This window comes from Rana temporaria, chromosome 5 (genome assembly GCF_905171775.1).
Source record: "Rana temporaria chromosome 5, aRanTem1.1, whole genome shotgun sequence".
Classification (NCBI taxonomy): Eukaryota; Metazoa; Chordata; class Amphibia; order Anura; family Ranidae; genus Rana; species Rana temporaria.
In genome coordinates this window covers 207,666,430-207,685,874 of record NC_053493.1, presented here as the reverse complement: position 1 = coordinate 207,685,874, position 19,445 = coordinate 207,666,430, and the positions used below count along the sequence as shown (strand labels likewise).

General features: G+C 44.1%; 1 protein-coding gene across 1 annotated transcript in view; it reads right to left on the bottom strand.

Annotated features, from left to right (window-relative positions):
- ELP2 (elongator acetyltransferase complex subunit 2) overlaps positions 1-19,177 on the bottom strand; it is a 171,806-nt gene extending 152,629 nt beyond the window's left edge. Inside the window, exons 1-4 of the mRNA XM_040353517.1 lie at positions 18,951-19,177; positions 16,683-16,761; positions 10,433-10,503; positions 2,767-2,917 (exon numbers count right to left, since the gene is read on the bottom strand). Of these exons, the coding sequence (XP_040209451.1) occupies positions 2,767-2,917; positions 10,433-10,503; positions 16,683-16,761; positions 18,951-19,082 (433 nt within the window). The 5' untranslated portion in view covers positions 19,083-19,177. The remainder of the gene's footprint in view (positions 1-2,766; positions 2,918-10,432; positions 10,504-16,682; positions 16,762-18,950) is intronic.
- Between the last annotated feature and the right edge of the window lie 268 nt (positions 19,178-19,445).

Here is a 19,445-nt window from a genome sequence, read left to right as displayed (position 1 = left end):
TCTTCGCTCTCCTCTATGGGGGGCGGGGGGAAATCGGATGAACACGGACCGTCTATCCATGTTCACCCGATCCGCTCTGCCGACGGATGAAAAAATAGGATTTTCCCCCGTTTGCAGAATCTGAGGATTGCGGACACTGATGAGGTCGGGTGTCAGCGGATATTCATCCGCTGACACCCGCTATCTCATAGGGATACATGTATGTCCCTTTTTCATCCGTAAACAGATGGATGAAAAAACTGACATACAGTCCGCATGTGTGAAAGGGGCCTTAAACTGAATGGGTTTTACAAGGTGATGGTTTACACTTTAAAGGGGTTGTAAAGGCACAAGGATTTTTATCTTAATGCATTCTATGCATTAGGATAAAAATCCTTCTGTGTGCAGCAGCCCCCCTCAGCCCCTCTAATACTTACCCAAGTTACAGGAGTGTCCGGGATTCCCCTCCTCATAGGCTGAGACGGCAGCATGGCGCCATTGGCTCCCACTACTGTCAAACAAAGTGAGTCAGACAATGAGGAGAGAAAAAAGGGGCAGGGCCAGGCCACGATTCCATGTCTGAATGGACACAGGTATGTGTGGCTTAGGTGCCACCGTAGCAATTTTCAAAATTGACAGTTTTTTGTTAATAGCGCAAAAAATGTAAAAACCGCAGAGGTGATCATATACTACCAAAAGAAAGCTCTATTTGTGGGGAAAACAGGGACATCAATTGTATTTGTGTACAGTGTCAGACAACCGCGCAATTGTCAGTTAAAGTGACCCAGTGCAGCATCGCAAAAAATGGCCTGGTCATAAAAGGGGTAAAACCTTCCGGAGCTGAAGTGGTTAAAGAGTATAGCAAGAGTGGCAAGGACTATCAGGCAGAACGGGGGCCATGTTCTATAACGCCTATGGCTGTGACTTCTACATTTTTAACATTCTCCTGCCTGGTAACAATAATCTGCAAGCCAACCTGAGGTAGACAAGCCCCATTATATTGAAGTTACAGAAAGTCGTGACTTCTGCCTGTGATGAAACAGAGGCATCATTAAAAACAAGGAATTTTTCATGGACATGTTTTGGGTTTTAGGCAGGCCATAGATGCGATTTTCTTACTTGTAACCAAGGGGAGGAAAGACAAAAATCGCTTGATTCTCCCATTCACAGCCAGTGTTAATGGGGGAATCCCTCCAAAAGAGCCATTGTGTTCTCCCGGCAGGGGGACTTGGGGAGCCATCTCTGCCTGGAGAACACAACGGTTATTGCTAGCAGCTTTAGCCAATGGTAATAATTGCATGCCGAAAACACAAAATGCTGGTTTTACCCAAGTCGATCGATGGATCAAGTACATTCAGCCTGCCAATAGATGGTTCGAATCTCAGCCGACCCCTGCTGAACCCACCAAGATTCTAACCATCTATGGCCAGCTTAAGTCTAAACTCTTCAAGTGTATCCTTCAAGACTTTAGAAAAAAATATATACATAAATATATATATATATAATAATGTCATCTGCACAGCCCAATCGAGTGCTAGGGCATTGATTTGTAGGTTTCTAAAAACTCTGGACAGAGATGAATTTTGACTTAAGCGTTAGACACCAAGCCAGCCAATCTCTACTGGTCTCTGTATAGACACAGAGTTACAGAATATTTTGGCTTTAACTGGTTCCCGACCGGCTCACATACTTTTAGTGTGGCCAAACGGCACCGCTGCGCGAAACCCCGTACGGGTACAAGGTTCCCTTTAAGACGGCACACGCGCGCCCACTGCACGGGCAATGACGTGCATGAGAGCCAGCATGGGAATTGTGTGTGTAAACGCACAAATCCCTGTTCTGTCAGGGGAGAGGAGACATTGTTTGCTCCTACTAAGTAGGAACAACGATATGTCTCCTCCCCCAGTTAGTCCTATCCCAATACAGTTAGAACACAGAGGGAACACACATCTAACCCATTGATAGCACTAATCACTGTATAAATGTCAATGGTCCCAAAAAAGGTGTCAAAAGTGTCCGATCTGTCCATCGCAATACCACCAAAATTCACGGATCACTGCCATTACTAGTAAAAAATAAATAAATGATAAAAATGCCATAGATTATTTATATGACGTATCGCCTAAGCAGTCCCTCGGCGAAAGGAGGAAGTGGGACAGGAAGTCCCACTCCTACTGAAGCCCCCCCCCCCCCCCCAAAAAAAAATTACATGCCAAATGTGGCATGTAAGGGGGCAAGGAGTGGTTTAAGCGGAAGTTCCTTACATGCCACATTTGGATGTACATTTTTTGGGGGGGGGGGGGGCAGAGTGGGTACCTAGCTTTGACAGGCACTTCCTGTCACACTTCCTGGGGCACGTGACAGGTCCCATGAAGAGAGCACAGTGTGTGCCCGGCTATAAAGCCGGAAGCGGTCACAGTCAGGTGCCCACACTTGCAATGATGATGCCGTGGAGAGGAGCGAGGTTTCCGATGGCCGCATTGCTGGACCGTGGAACAGGTGAGTATCTAATAAAAGTCAGCAGCTACACTTATTGTTACAAACGAGTAGAACTCCGCTTTGATAACACAAATAGATCACGTATTTTCTCATAAACCAAGGCAACAAATTATAACAGCATGATTATTCAACAAAGCACTGAAAAGGACAGTATGTAGTGGGATACTGTATATCACACATACAAAACACAAAGTTACATCACACAGTTAGAGCATAATAATATTAAAAAAACAAACAAACAAACAAACACACACACACACACACACACACACACACACACACGCTTACTTTTTGACTGGCTTCTCAACCATATTCTGACAGTGGAGTCAGAAGCAGCAGATGCCACAAGAAGATCATCCACAGATTCTGCTGGTCTATAGACAGCATGAACAGCACACACAGCTTCGGTGTGACCTTCCAGTACATCCTTGTGTACACACTGCAGAGTAGACAAAAAAGAAAAAAAACAATTAAATCATTATCTAAACCTATCTAGATTTGCATTTATTTTTTTAAATCAACAACCGAGACCCTGGCAGTGAAGCATATGGCAAACGCAAGCTGTAAGGTTTCAAATATTATTGGCTCCAGGTCATTTTAAGAAGAGGATTTAATGTTTACTTGAAATAGGATTCTTTGTCTATAGAATTCGGTCTCATCTTTTAGTGGCATACCACACATTCTAAATTACAGGAAATGTCATCAGTTTAAAAGCCAGCAAAAAAAACTCTATTAATTTCTTATTGATTAAGCTGTCCAGATCAAGTGGGTTTCCTGTGACCAATGCATCGAATGTAACCTAAAACATATCTCCAGTCTTGCAGTTGTACAGACTCCTATACTGAAATTTCTTCTCACAGTATGCTTTAGAAGCCACAGCAAGTCAGATAGATCCTGCCTCATCTCTTGGCTGGAGGATGACCATCATTAAACCCCAATCTACCCAGCCTTAAAGCGGGGGTTCACCCTATTAAAAAAAAAAAAAAAAAAAAAAAATTTATTCTAGCATTACATTCGGCATCGTAGCGCGAGCTACAGTATGCCGGTCTTAAATTTTTTATCCCTGTACTCACTGTGCTATTCCACATTGAAGATTCCGGGGAATGGGCGTTCCTATGGTGAGAGAAGGTGATTGACGGCCGGCCCTGGCACGTCACGCTTCTCCGGAAATAGCCGAAATAGGCTTGGCTCTTCACGGCGCCTGCGCATAGCCTGTGCGCAGGCGCCGTGAAGAGCCGAGACCTACTCCGGCTGTCTTCGGGGAGCGTGACGTGCCAGAGCCGGCCGTCAATCATCCTCCCTCTCCATAGGCACGCCCATTCCCCGCGGGAGTCGGAATCTTCAATGTGCAATAGCACAGTGAGTACGGGGATAAAAAAATGTAAGACCGGCATACTGTAGCTCACGCTACGATGCCGAATGTAATGCTAGAATGATGTTAAGGAGGGTGAACCACCGCTTTAATGACCATGGCTCGCTCGTTTCAATTACTGGATTTTAGTTTTAGTTTTTTGATTTTAGTTTTTTCAAAGATGGAGGCTGACGGTGTCATGAAGGGTGGCCTGCATGCAAATACTGCCACTTCTCCAGAAAGACATCCTAACCAACAAAGCATTTTAATAATTGCACAACTCAGGTGGCAGGCAGTTCATTCTCAAATGAATAGGCTGTTCTGCAGCAAGGCACATGCATTTTGGTGCAGCGGCATTAAAAAATAGATGTGAACCTTTAAAACACAGTCAGAAGGCCGAGGGGCATCAAAAACCACAGCAGTGATAGCTGATAGCATGGCTGTTTTGTACGTCAGTGACTACCCTACCTGACTGCGCACTCACTGCTATGCTGTGCTGTGCTCCTTGTTACCAATTCCCGGCCAAGACAAGCGTGAGACACTGTCCGACTGTCTCTGTGTACCGCCCATGCCCAGCGGCGCGCCACATCAAGCATTAAACTGACGTCAGTTCCGATATCCGCCATTTGCGTTCCACGCTAGTTACGTGGAACCGGTGGCGACATGTAAAAATTGCGGGTCATCCCGCGTGGAGATCACGGGGGGGGGGGGGGGGGGGGTGAATCGAGATTGCGATATGCTCGCAATTAATCGTGCAGCTCTACGCTACACTGCTTGCATGTAGGATGAGGACTCCTGAGTGGAATACAGAGGCAGGGTGCTGTGATATTTTTGCTCTGTGTAATCAACAGGTCAGCAGTCTGTCCTAGACTAAAAAATGTACTGCTGATGAACAGTGGAAGTACAGAACCTGTTGATTGTGTCTCTGCTGGGGACTGAATAAACAAAATATATATTTAATGGAACTTAAAAGGGGTTGTAAAAGGTACAATTTTTCTTTTCCCTAAATATCTTCCTTTACCTTAGTGCAGTCCTCCTTCACTTACCTCATCCTTCCATTTTGCTTTTAATTGTCCTTATTTCTTCTGAGAAATCTTCACTTCCTGTTCTTCTATCTGTAACTACACACAGTAATGTGAGGCTTTCGCCCTGGTGTGGAGTGTCGTGCTTGCCCCCTCCCTTGGGCTACAGGAGAGTCAGGACGTTCTCTACATTGCAGATAGAGAAAGTAGCAGTGTGTTAGTGGGCGTCCTAAATCTCCTGTAGTCCAAAAGGAGGGGGCAAGCACGACATCCCACACCAGGGAGAAAGCCTCCCATTACTGTGTGGAGTTACAGACAGAAGAACATGAAGTGAGGATTTCTCAGAAGAAATAAGGACATTTAAAAGCAAAATGGAAGGATGAGGTAAGTGAAGGAGGACTGCACTAAGGTAAAGGAAGCTATTTAGGAAAAAATAAATTGTGCCTTTACAACTCCTTTAAAGTGACACTAAACCTCCTAGAATTCCAGAGATTTAGTGAAGTCAGCAATTTTAAAGTCAATTATAGTAAATCAGAACTTCTCAATATATCCTTATCGCAAACAAATATGAAGCGAATATCGAAGAACTTTTCCTTCAGGACCTGCTCGCTCGGTGTCGGTTCGATATCTAGGGATTAATATACCAGCTTCAACATCACAATTATACTCTCTAAATTTTCTCCCGATGCTTCATAAAATTCAAATGGCTTTGACATCTTATGCATTTAAGAGACTTTCATGGTTCGGTAGAATTAATACCCTTAAGATGGATATACTCCCTCGCCTCTTATATTTGTTTCAAACGATTCCAATCCATCTCTCAAATTGTACTTCTGTAAAATCCACCGGCTATTTTCCAAGTTTATATGGAATTCAGCCCAGCCTAGAATTAGCTTTGGGACATTATCCCTTCTGAAAAACAAAGGTGGGGTAGGGGTACCAGATGTTTCTATCTATCATAAAGCAACCATATTAACACATATTATTGATTGGTTTCACCACTCCTCATCTAAGCTATGGGTACAATTGGTATGCCGCATAAATCCTATAGATCTCTGTGCCCTTCCGTGGACTTCGTCTATTCTACGAAAAGGCCTCTCAATTCCAGCAGATCTTACTAGGCAAACACTACACATATGGGATCCCATGATACCCATCTATAGAATATCAAAACAATTGAGCCCCATGACCTCCTTCTTTGGAACACCGGATTTTCTGCCAGCCTTACACTCAACTGTGTTTGGCCTTTGGTATAAACAGGAACATAGAAGAATTGCTCAAGTCCTTCAGTCGGATCCATTATTAACGGTAGCCTCTTCATCTACGATGCTCTCTTATAATCCTGCGCAGTGGCTACAGAGGCATCAAGCTTTATGTTATATACGATCTATTCCATCAAAACAAGATATTTATGCTAAACCAACTGCATTTGAATCTTTGCTCTCTGCATTATACTCTATTATTTTGTTATCAACCCATTCAGATCTTCCCCCGTATAAACGGAAATGGGAAAAAGACCTCCAACAGACTTTAACTATATCGGATTGGCAAAAAAGCTTTATTTTGACTCATAAAATGTCAATAGCTACAAGAACTCAAGAGAAGGCATATACATTGGTGAGTAGATGGTACAGGTGTCCCTCTACACTCCATCAATTTAACCAGGATATATCTGATATCTGTTGGCGTTGTCATCATGCAAAGGGAAATATGATCCATATCTGGTGGGACTGTCCCCTGCTTTTAACCCCCGCTAGCGGCCGTAAGTGGGTTAATACCGCCTGCAATCCGCTGGCGGTACGGCAGCGCTGCCCATCGATTTCAATGGGCAGGAGCGCATTAGCAGCAGTGAGTTCACCGCTGCTAATGCGTACCAAAGAAGCTGCTGCCAGGATTTTTTCTGACGCCCTGCCAGTGCACCGCTCCAGTGGGAAAGTCCTCGGCTTTCACACTGGAGTGTGAGGAGCAGCTGTTTAAGGGCGGATTGCAGGTGCTATTTTTAACGCTATGGCGCCTGCAAAACGCCCTCGGTGTGAAAGGGGTCTTAAAACAGGATCTGGACAAGGACTGGGAAAAAGTAATAGGAAATTGGAGTCAGAAAGAAAGGGATATTGAAACAAAGAAAGCAAAATGAAAAATAAAAAGTAGGAGGGAAAAGTGACTACACAAACTATTGAGAGAGCAGATCAGAAAATGATCTTGGACAGAGGTTAGTAATGGCAGAGCAGATCCCTTTATGGCAGGGGTGCCCAACCAGTGGCCTGGGGGCCACATGTGGCCCACGACCTCCGGCTCTGGGATGGAATAGAATCAATCGGTGACGGTGCGTCCATAGAGGGCGCCGGAGCGCCGCCCCCTCTCGCTCCCGCACCGCCAATGAATTGCATGAATCTATGCATTGCCGCTGCCGCCGACTATTTAGATGGCCGGCCCCCCGGTGAGCACCGGCCATCTGAATAACGGCAGCTGGTTGGCTGCGGAAGTGCCTATCAGAGCCACCGGCTCTAATAGGCTTTCCGATTACAGCCCTCAGGCTGCAATTGGCTTCCAAATACTTATCCAGGGACGCACGGGGGGTGCGTTCCTTGGACAAGACTGACAGGCGTCTCAGCCAATCGGGTTCACCGGTTCTGGTTACTGGTAACCTGTATGGCTGAAGCGTCATCGAGGGTGGGAGAAGACATCGAGGGACCGTGGAAGGAGGATGGCCGACTCCAGAAAGGCAAGTGCCAGGCGGGGGGGGGGGGGGGGCGCAGCATTTTACAGGGCACAGTGGCGACAATTAAAGGGCACAGTGGCGACAATTAAAGGGCAGAGTGGCTGCGTTTGATGGCATGGCACAGTGGCGACAATTGATGGGCCCAGTGGCTGCATTTGATGGGCACAGTGAGGCTGCAATTGTTTTGTTTTTTTCGTTTGTGTTCCCCCAAAAATTTGGAGCACCAGCCGCCACTGTATAAAATACTGTTATTAACCACTTAACCCCCGGACCATATTGCTGGTCGAAAACCAGAGTACTTTTTGCGATTCGGCACTGCGTCGCTTTAACTGACAATTACTTGGTCGTGCGACGTGGCTCCCAAACAAAATTGGCGTACTTTTTTTCCCACAAATAGAGCTTTCTTTTGGTGGTATTTGATCACCTCTTTGTTTTTTAGTTTTTGCGCTATAAACAAAAATAGAGCGACATTTTTGAAAAAAAAAAAAAATTTAATATTTTTAACTTTTTGCTGTAATAAATATCCCCCAAAAATATAATAAAAAACTTTTTTTCCTCAGTTTAGGCCGATACGTATTCTTCTACATATTTTTCGTAAAAAAAAAAAAAAAAAAAAAAAAACGCAATAAGCGTTTATTGATTGGTTTGCGCAAAAGTTATAGCGTTTACAAAATAGGGGGTATTTTTATGGCATTTTTATTATTTTTTTTTTTTTACTAGATTTTTTTCGGTACTGCGACATTATGGCGGACACTTGACACATTTTTGGGACCATTGGCATTTTTATAGCGATCAGTGCTATAAAAATGCATTGGATTACTATAAAAATGCCACTGGCAGTGAAGGGGTTAACACTAGGGGGCAGGGAAGGGGTTAAGTATGTCCCTGGGTGTGTTATTACTGTGGGGGGGGGTGGCCTCACTAGGGGAAATCACTGATCCCCTGTTCATACATTGTATGAACAGGGGATCAGCATTCCCCCCCCCCCCGACAGGACCGGGAGCTGTGTGTTTACACACACAGCTCCCGGTCCCCTGTAACGAGCGATCGCGTGTGCCCGGCACGAGAGTCGGGGGGGGGGGGGCGACGTAGAGCTACGGGCTCTCGCGTAGGAGAGCCAACCTGCCGCCGTAGAATGACGGCGGCAGGTCAGCAAGTAGTTAAATGTCAGTTTATTACTAAAATGTCAGTTTATTACTAAAATTACAGTGTATATATGGGCATATCTGTTCTGCAGTGGTTACTGGGCGGTTTTAAAACTGATCCGCAGGTGCAGAGCAGTTTACCTGCAGGTTACCTGAACTGAGCCATAGACTTCTGTTATTACCTGCGAGTTTGGTGAGCTTTCTGAAAGTGCACCAATCCTGCAGAATATAACAGTCTATTGCAAAGTGCACCTGCAGTGCAGGTAAACTGCAGCACATCAGTGTGAAAGGGGGGGTCCGACCAATTGGACCCTCCATTCACCTCTAAGTAGTGGCAGACATAAAACGGCTTGTGTCCTACCTCCAATCCGATACACTAAAAAAAAAAAAAAAAAAAAGTAAAGTAGAGCAGACACGAACATGCCATCCACCCACTCCGCTCATTGCGGCCCGCGACCGGTTACCAAGTCGCTTAAGTGGCCCTCGCTCTTCAAAAGGTTGGTCACCCCTGCTTTAGGGTATATGGGAAATCATTTTTCTACACACACACACACACACACACACACCCCTACACAGGTTGAACTGGATGGACTGTTGTCTTTATTCAACCTTACAAACTATGTAACAATGGCTGTGAACAGAGGCATGGCAGGAGAGGAGCATGGTCGAGAAAGAAAAGTAGGAGAGAGAATCAAGCGGGTTCAGGAGAAGAAAGTTGGAAGCCATTTATAGCAAGGGGTGATCATGGTCATGGTCATAAGCAACAATGGAAGAGCATCTCAGCAAATCTAGAATGTATACTCCTACACAGAATTGAGAAATACATGAGGGATATATCTACATAGTCCGTTGGTAAATTCATTACTGTGCACCAACTCAGTTTCTGGGCAAGAAGGAAAGTTCATACATTTTTTTTCTGCATGTCCAGAATGATAAATCTGTCAGAAATATCTAAAGCACACCCAGAACAAAGGGTGAGGCTCAGCAGGAAGAGATGTGGCTTAACATGCTTCAAAACAATAGCCATGACAGGTTTTATTTATTATGCTGGCATAAAACTTTCAGTTTTGTAGCATATATACAATTCAACAATGTAGAAACTATTAGACATAGCTAAACTAATCATGTCTAAAGCTAGACACACACACACACACACACACACACACACACTACAATCTAACTGAATATTCATCTTTAGATTTACCAACAAGGTGTACCTTAAAGAGCCGGGAGTCACATTTTATTTTTTGTAATTTGCATACAGTGGGTAAAGGTTAGGATGTCGAGTTTTAATTCATCCCCTTGTTACCTGGTGACCACAGAAAGTTTTAGCTCTAGATTTACTTTATCAATTCACATTGCATCCACTCAGATAGGCCTTTGCACTAAACTGTTGTTGTTAAAGCCTACGTTCAGCCAAATAAACAACAAAAACAAACAAGCAAGAATTCACCTAACAGAAAAGGCATCTGCACAAAGGACACATATTACCTATTGTAAATTATGTCCCTTAATAACATGCATGTCAGCTGTAGACACATCTGCATTTCCAATATGTGTATGCTTTTTACATAAATACTGAAAATAGAAGCATGTTCACAGTTTGGATTAGCAAAAATTGGCTAAGGCTTTTTGGGTTTGCACTTCCTTCTTTGCCTTTACTTTGGTAATATTACGTAGGTATAGAATACATTTTAATAGCCTAACATGCGGTTACCTGGAATTCCTTTGTCTTCCAAATGATCACTTTTTTATCAGATCCACCAGATGCAAGTTCAGTTTCAGGACCTTAATAAGGGTAAACAAAAACGAAAGAAAAATCTCAGTTAAAGTTGAACACTATGCAGACATAAATTAATGCAGCGCTTTAGTCACTGTTGTATCATTAACCACTTAAGCCCCGGACCAATATGCTGGCTAAAGACCCAAGGGGTTTTTACAGTTCGGGACTGCGTCGCTTTAACAGACAATTGCGCGGTCGTGCGACGTGGCTCCCAAACAAAATTGGCGTCCTTTTTTCCCCACAAATAGAGCTTTCTTTTGGTGTTATTTGATCACCTCTGCGGTTTTTATTTTTTGCGCTATAAACAAAAATAGGAGCGACAATTTAAAAAAAAATGCAATATTTTTTACTTTTTGCTATAATAAATATCCCCCAAAAACATATCTAAAAAAAAAATTTTCCTCAGTTTAGGCCAATACGTATTCTTCTACCTATTTTTGGTAAAAAAAAAAAAAAAAAAAAAAAAAAAATCGCAATAATCGTTTATCGGTTGGTTTGCGCAAAATTTATATCGTTTACAAAATTGGGGATAGTTTTTTTGCATTTTTTTTTTTACTAGTAATGGCGGCGATCAGCGATTTTTTTCGTGACTGCGACATTAATTGCGGACACTTCGGACAATTTTGACACATTTTTGGGACCATTGTCATTTTCACAGCAAAAAATGCATTTAAATTGCATTATTTATTGTGAAAATGACAGTTGCAGTTTGGGAGTTAAACACAGGGGGGCGCTGTAACATTTAGGGATCACCTAGTGTGTGTTTACTAGTGTAGGGGGGTGTGGCTGTAGGACTGACACCATCGATCGAGTCTTCCCTATAAAAGGGATCACTCGATCGATGCGCCGCCACAGTGAAGCACGGGGAAGCCGTGTTTACACACGGCTCTCCCCGTTCTTCAGCTCCGGGGAGCGATCGCGACGGAGCGGCTAAAAACAAATAGCCGCGCCGTCGTCCCGGATCGCTCCCCGAGCAGACCTGACCTCCGCATGTACCGGGGGGGGTCCCGATCGGACCCCCCACCCACGTCTAGCAGAGGACGTACAGGTACGTGGATGTGCCTGCCTGTGCCATTCTGCTGACGTAAATGTACATGAGGAGGTCGGGAACTGGTTAAAGCCCAAATTCAATGTAGCACTACCCCCGAAGGAACTGCTGGTTTGTTTTGGGTGGCACATTTACCTCATGGCTCCTCGGCCGTCTTAGGGGTGTATGGTACATATAGCAGTAGTAAAAGGAATGTCCATGACAGGTATGTTTTACTGTGCTCTTTATTACCCAGCCGGGTAAAAACAATAAAAAAAAAAACTTGTGGTGAAGAAGGTAGAGTTGAAGAAAGAAGAACAGCAATTTCAGGCATAGCAATAGGGAAACAGTCCTGCTCCCACGTGTAACACTTCTTGCGCCGCTCCTGCTTAAGTGGGAATAGCGTACCTGGACAGGCCTCTCTCACTGACCTGGCAGCCAGAGTATCACTCGAACCTTTAAAGGAAAAGTCTCTGCCACAGACCCTCCTGGAATGAACTCGAACCTTTTGGAAGAAGTCTCTCCTGGAATAGATTCAGTGAGAAACCTCTGCCACAGGCCCTCCTGATTGTGGTTACGGAGATGAACCTCCTTGGTAGAATTACTCCTGGATCTCCTTCAAGTTACTTTCAGGTACCGACTGACAGGTGACCAGCCTCTCAGTGTCCGGATACCTCGATCCCCGGTGATTTGTCGAGACCCTATTGGATCGCCAGCCTCTCATTGGCTCTCCTCAGATGGACTCCCCACCGAACAGCTGTACCGCTTGGGACCTTAAGGATAGAGAATCCAGTCGACCACTGGGCTCCCTGCCACAGCTCAATTGTTCCGGACCAACTTGTCCCAGAACCAATGAACTCCGTGTGGCATGCACGCCCCGGCAGGCCATAACGCTGGGGCGCCCAGGTGCAAGCACCCTAAAAGGTGGATGCAGCACTCGAAGAAGACCCCAGAACTAATGGGGTCTGCCCCATAAATACCCTCCCCCAGCATGCACAGCAAGGTTCAATCCTCCTGATCGGCTGCTGGGGAAGAGCACCCAAACCTTGACTCCACTGCTGCCACCTACTGTCCTGTGGTGGGAAGAACACCCCAGCACAATAGAATAAGCCCACAGCACACTCAAGCTGAGACAGAGAGCCAAATTTGAACAGATTAACCAGACCAGAGTTTAAACACTCTGATCTCCCTCTAAATTTAAATAGCACCGGTACTTTGAAGTAACCAGGTGCTACATAAATTTGAAAGAAAATCTGTAAGGTGACCTTACACTGGACCCTCTCCCGACCCCACAGTACCAGATTGCTGTGATCCCCTGCTGTCAGACACTGAAAAGCTGCTCCAGGGATTTTAAATCCCAGCAGCTTTCTATCCTTGCATCGCTGACAGTAGGGGCTGGGCTGCTTCTGCCTTGTTAGCACCATCCATGTTTCGGCGCTGAGCAATTGGAATTTCTATAGTACGTACTGGCTAAGCAATACAGATACGAGATTAGGCCATGGGGGGGGGGGGGGGGGGGTTAAAATCCCCAGTCCTGTGAAATGGCTTTTCAGTGTCTGACAGCGTGGGATCACGGAAATCTGGTATAGTTGGACTGGATGAGATGGGAAGGTGGTCCAGTGTAAGGTCACCTTACAGATTTTCTGTAAAAATGAATTAATTACATTTTAAGTTTATTTTATAAATGTAAATCATTCCAAGTACCTGGATTTAACCTACTTTTAGCCTCTTGAAATCCCTGTATAGCAGGGTTGGAGTGTGAGGGGAAGAAGCGGTACAAGGTGCCAATCAATTCATGTAAAAGTGGAAAAAATACTGCGCTGGTCACAAACACAGTGTGAAATTGAATAATGACACTGCTAGAAAACAAAACATGCTGCAGCAGCAAAAATGTCAGATAGAAACATTGGATGCCATGAAAATTATATAAGCTGCGCTGCACAAATCATTGAAACAAGTGAATTAAACACCATATAAGTGTGTATAAAACCTGTGAAAAGTGAAAAATAAGTATTAAACTTAAGGAATCACAAGTACATAATTCATAGAAAATTGTCCAAATTCCAATAATGTCCAAAATATCTTGTGAGATGCATGCAAAAAGCAAATCCAGGAGCCCAGTGCTAGAAAGTGGGATAGATGAGACCTCCACCTCTTATTTCTAATCTGCTTACCGACTCAAAAGAGATTAAAGGCATATATTCATTCATTGATCTCCTATACGTTCCACCTTTAGGTTCACATGAAGGCTACCGAGACTGGGGCAGAAGTCTGTGCGCGCCCCCGCCCTACGTACAGGGTTCACAGAGCGCGCCGCCGGCTGCTAAGAAGGCACGCCCCCGTCCTTCCCCTCACACTTATTAGTATCACTGCTTCCTACTCCGGTATTCCCCCTCCTCTTCACACTGCTATCCCGACGCGTCGCTTTAACGGACAATTGCGGGGTCGTGCGACGTGGCTCCCAAACAAAATTGGCGTCCTTTTTTCCCCACAAATAGAGCTTTCTTTTGGTGGTATTTGATCACCTCTGCGGTTTTTAGTTTTTGCACTATAAACAAAAATAGAGCGACAATTTTGAAAAAAAATAAATATTTTTTACTTTTCACCATAATAAATATCCCCCAAAAATGTATATTTCTCAGTTTAGGCCGATACGTATTCTTCTACACCAAAAAAATAAAAATAAAGCGTTTATTGTTTGGTTTGCGCAAAAGTTATAGCGTTTACAAAATAGGGGATAGTTTTATGGCATATTTATTAATATTTTTTTTTTTACTAGTAATGGCGGCGATCAGCGTTTTTTTTTTTTCCTGTACTGCGACATTATGGCGGACACTTCGGACACTTTTGACACATTTTTGGGACCATTGGCATTTTTATAGCGATCAGTGCTATAAAAATGCATTGATTACTATAAAAATGCCACTGGCAGGGAAGGGGTTAACACTAGGGGGCAGGGAAGGGGTTAAATATGTTCCCTGGGTGTGTTCTAACTGTAGGGGGGGGTGGCCTCACTAGGGGAAATGACTGATCGCTGTCCATACATTGTATGAACAGACGGTCAGGCATTTCTCCTGACAGGACTGGAAGCTGTGTGTTTACACACACACACACACACAGCTCCCGGTCCTCGCTCTGTAACAAGCAATCGCAGGTGTGCTGTAGTGATCACGCATGGGAGTCAGGGACGAGCGGGGGGCACGCGCCCGTATTGGCTGCTGGGCGAGGTGACGTATAGCTACGTGCTCACGCCCAGCAGAGCCGACCTGCCGCTGTAAAACAGCAGCGGCTGGTCGGCAAGCAGTTAAATGAGTTGTAAAGGTTTGTTTTTTAATTTTCTAAACAGGTTCCTTTAAGCTAGTGCATTGTTGGTTCACTTACCTTTTCCTTTTAGTTCCCTTCTAAATGTTTTTTTTTTTTCCTTTGTCTGAATTTCTCACTTCCTGTTTCTCCTCAGTAAGCTTGCCCCCATCATCCGAGCGGTGGGTAGTCAGCCAGAACAGCTTACTGAGGAGGAACAGGATGTGAGAAATTCAGGCAAAGAAAAAAAACATTTAGAAGGGAAATTTAAGGAAAAGGTAAGTGAACCAACAATGCACTAGCTTAAAAGGAACATATTTAGGAAACACAAACTTTTACAACTCCTTTAAAAGGTAAATGTTTTTTCACCTTAATGCATCCTATGCATTAAGGTGAAAAAACATCCGACGGTACGGCTCGCTCGCATGAAGGTGGAAAGCTTTTGCGAGGAGGAGCTGAGACAGCGAGGGACCCCAGAAGACAGGGTTCGGGGACACTCTGTGCAAAACGAGCTGCACAGTGGGAGGTAAGTATAACATGTTTTTTTTTTTTTTTTTTTTTTTTTTTTTTTTTAAATAACAAAGTTTGCCTTTAGTTTTCCTTTAAGTTGTCTATACATATCTGACACATAATTGCTCAGACATCTTAGTGGGGGGGCACAGTTTGGCATCTTTATCCTGGACGCTAGACGACCTTGTCTCTGCACTGTCCACAATACCATTGGTCGTTTGGTGACAGCACATCACAGACTGTCTTATTTGAGTTTTTATGCTGTCTGCATTGACCTTGAGCATTCTTACTTCCTGTTCTAAAAACCACTTTGTAAAGGAAAAAAAATAAATAACAAAAAGGACAAAGAAATCAATACAAACCTACAATTAAGTAGCCGGATTCAGGTACAGTTACGACGGCGTATCAGTAGATACGCCGTCGTAACTCCGAATCCGCGCCTTCGTAACATTAAGCGTATGCTCAAACTGAGATACGCTTAAATGTTGCTAAGATACGACCTCCTACCTACGCCGTCATATCTTAGCTGCCTATTTACGCTGGCCGCTAGGGGCCTGTACGCTGATTTACTCCTAGAATATGTAAATCAGCGAGATACGCCTATTCACGAACGTACGCACGTCTCAGTAAAGATACGCCGTTTACGTAAGGCGTAAAGATAAACCACCAAAAAGATGGCGCAGCCAATGTTAAGTATGGACGTAGGAACCGTGTCAAATTTTTTTTCAAAACAAATGAGTCTTTGCGGCGTTAAATTACGCCGCAAAGACTCATTTGTTTCGACATGAACGTAAATTATGCCCAACCCCATTCACGGACGACTTACGCAAACGATGTAAAACGTGAAAAATTTGACACGGTTCCGACGTCCATACTTAACATTGGCTGCGCCATCTTTTTGGTGGTTTATCTTTACGCCTTACGTAAACGGCGTAACTTTACCGAGACGGCCGTGCGTACGTTCGTGAATAGGCGTATCTCGCTGATTTATCTCGTTAGAAACTTCAAATATGCGGGGTCACGAGTATTTAGCATAGAACACGCCCCAAACCAGCCTATTTTGAATTAGGCGGCCCAGTTACTCTACGCCGCCGTAAGTTAGAGCGCAACTTCTTTGTGAATACAGAACCTGCCGCTCTAACTTACGGCGGCGTAGTGTATCTGAGATATGCTACGCCCGCCTATTTCTCTGAATCTAGCTAAAGATGTTCAACTCTTCCACACTCAAAGCAAAAAAAAAACTCTTCTGAGGTTCCACTTTTACATATCATACATTTACACATTAGGCAACAAAATAACGCATATGCACATCTAATAGGGATCTCAAGCACAGGTAACATTACTTACTACAGTCAGGTTTCTGAATCCACTGTACACAGTTAACCCTTGCAGTGTGTCCGTTTAGAGTAGTTAGTACTGTCTTTTCCTAAAACAATAAAAAAAAAATATGTTAAACAGTTGGAGAACACAAAGGTTTTTTTTGTATTTGTTTTTTTTTTTTTTACCCATTTTTAACCCTTTACCCAATAACAGTAGCCATCTAATTACAATAAAAATGCAATAACTAAATACATTTCTCATTGTACATTACAGTAAAAAAAAAAAAAAAAAAAGGAAGAAGATCTAAGCCCAAAATGTTTTATTACAGAACACGAAAGGTTTGACTCTCAGTCAGTTTTCTATTTGTCAAGACACTTCATGCCATACCACACAAACTTTTAAGTCATTAATGAATTTGGATGCATGGCTCATTAGTGGTGCCACAAAAAAAAAAAAAAATGTAAATTTGCAAAAAATAAAATAAAAAACCCAGCACTCAAAATTAAGATGGAAAAGATTTCCCATACTTAACCACTTTAATACCAGGCACTTACACCCCCTCACTGCCCAAGCCAATTTTCAGTGCTGTTGCTGCTTAAAGCGGTTGTAAACCGCATAAACATTTTTTTTTTTGTTCAAACCTGCAAGGCAAAAGGCATAATCAGCTAGTATGCACCGCATACTGGCCGATTATGAAATACTTACCTCTGAACGAGGTGAAGAACACTTACCTGGTCCACGCCGAGCGAGATGTCATCTTGCTCCAGCGTGTCTTCCGGGTATCGCTGCTCCAGCGCTGTGATTGGCTGGAGCGGCGATGATGTCACTCCCGCGCGTGCTGGTCCTTTCGCCGTGGATTCCCCCCTGCGCATGCGCCGCTACAATCAGTGGCGCATTGCGAGGGGGTACAGGTTTAGGAGATATTCTTTATACCTACAGGCAAGCCTTATTATAGGCTTACCTGTAGGTAAAAGTGAAAAAAGTGGGTTTACAACCACTTTAAGTGACAATTATGTGGCAATACTACACTGTACCCAAACAGAATTTTTATCATTTTGTTACCACAAATAGAGCTTTCTTTTGGTGGTATTTGATCACCTCTGCGGTTTTTATTTTGTTTCTGTTATACAATTTTGTAAATAAATACGTTTTCCCTGATAAGGCAGCACTGACAGGTACTGATAAGGCGGCACCGAAAGGCTGCAATGATGGGTACTTATGGGTGGCACTGTCAGGCATCCCTGGTGGCACTGGTAGGCATTCTGGATGAGCACTGATTGGTAGCTGCCTGGGCACAGATTGGCATTTCCTGGGTGGTCTAGTGGGGCATAACTGGTGGTCCAGTGTGGTGGCCATCCCTGGTGGTCCCAGCGGAATCCTGGTGGTCCTGCTCCTAGGCAGGCATCCGAGGGGGGGGGGGCTGCGCTGATAAACAATCAATCAGCACAGACCCCTGTCAGGAGAGCAGCCGATTGGCTCTCCTCTACTCACGTCTGTCAGACACGAGTGAGGAAAAGCCGATCAAAGGCTCTTCCTGTTTACATTGTGATTAGCCGTGATTGGACATGACTGATCACTTGGTAAAGAGCCTCCGTCGGATGTCAGTTTTGTTTGGGTACAACATCACACGACCGCGCAATCGTCAGTTAAAGCGACAGTGCCATATCGCAAAAAAATGTCCTGGTCATTAAGAAGGGAAATTCTTCCAGTCCTTAAGTGGTTTAGTTGCTCCAGTGTCACAAAGCGACACAGTTACACATAGTGGATTATTTAACACAAAGAATAAAAAGTCTATATATCATGTACAAGGATAAAAACTGCAGTTTTAACAATACAACGTGCTGCTGTGGCTTAAGACCCTGATGCCTGGTACACACAGGGATTTTCATGTATTTCTTTTATATCTATCATACAACCCTTGGTTGAACGACAAAAACAAAACTGGCAGATCACTGTACATAATCATAAGTGATGTTAGTACACTGATCTCCCTGCTGTGCTATTGTGTTGTGACAGGAGGACAGCTCCCCCTCCCTCCAGCTGCTGAAAGGGCTCATTGAGGGTTTAATATGACTGTAATAAAGCAGTTCTTGTGGGTGTATTGTAAACAGTTTTATGTGTTCTGTATCAATGCCCAAATTAAAGAGAGCACACTGCAAAAGCGATCACTTATCACCCACACACAAAACTACATTAAATACAGTACCGTGTAAACATAAATAAAATGACAGCATACACTGAGCTCATGCTGCATCCCCACATCCCCCTGTCATTACACTGACGAGTTATCTTTACCTGCGGGTTGTATAAAGCTATGGAGTGACACGTGCCACATGCCAGAACATTTTGCCGGCTCCAGCTAACACAATTCGGACATCTGTTGACAGAAAAAGCCGCATGGGCAAGATGCACTGTGGGAGCATCCATATTTGATTCTGGAACTGTCTGCTTTCCTGTTCAGGGAGCTTTCTGATGACATTCCGATCACATGACCGCCTCTGTGTCATGTCATGTGACCACTGTGTTCCGCTCCTAGGCAGGAGCTAAACAAGCGGTAGGGGAGGAGGGAGTGGATTGCAGCTGACTGTGGATGCCGTATGAGAGGAGCAGTTGCTGAATGTATAGTTATGTGTTCTAGCTCATAAATGGAATGATGTGCCACTTATCTTGTTGCTCCCTAGGCAGCACGAATGTCTGTACCCTGGGGTCACACACACACTGGTGCGATGTAAATGTTAGACATTGCATGTGATTTGCACTACACTGCAGAACACATGTGTTGTCGGTGCA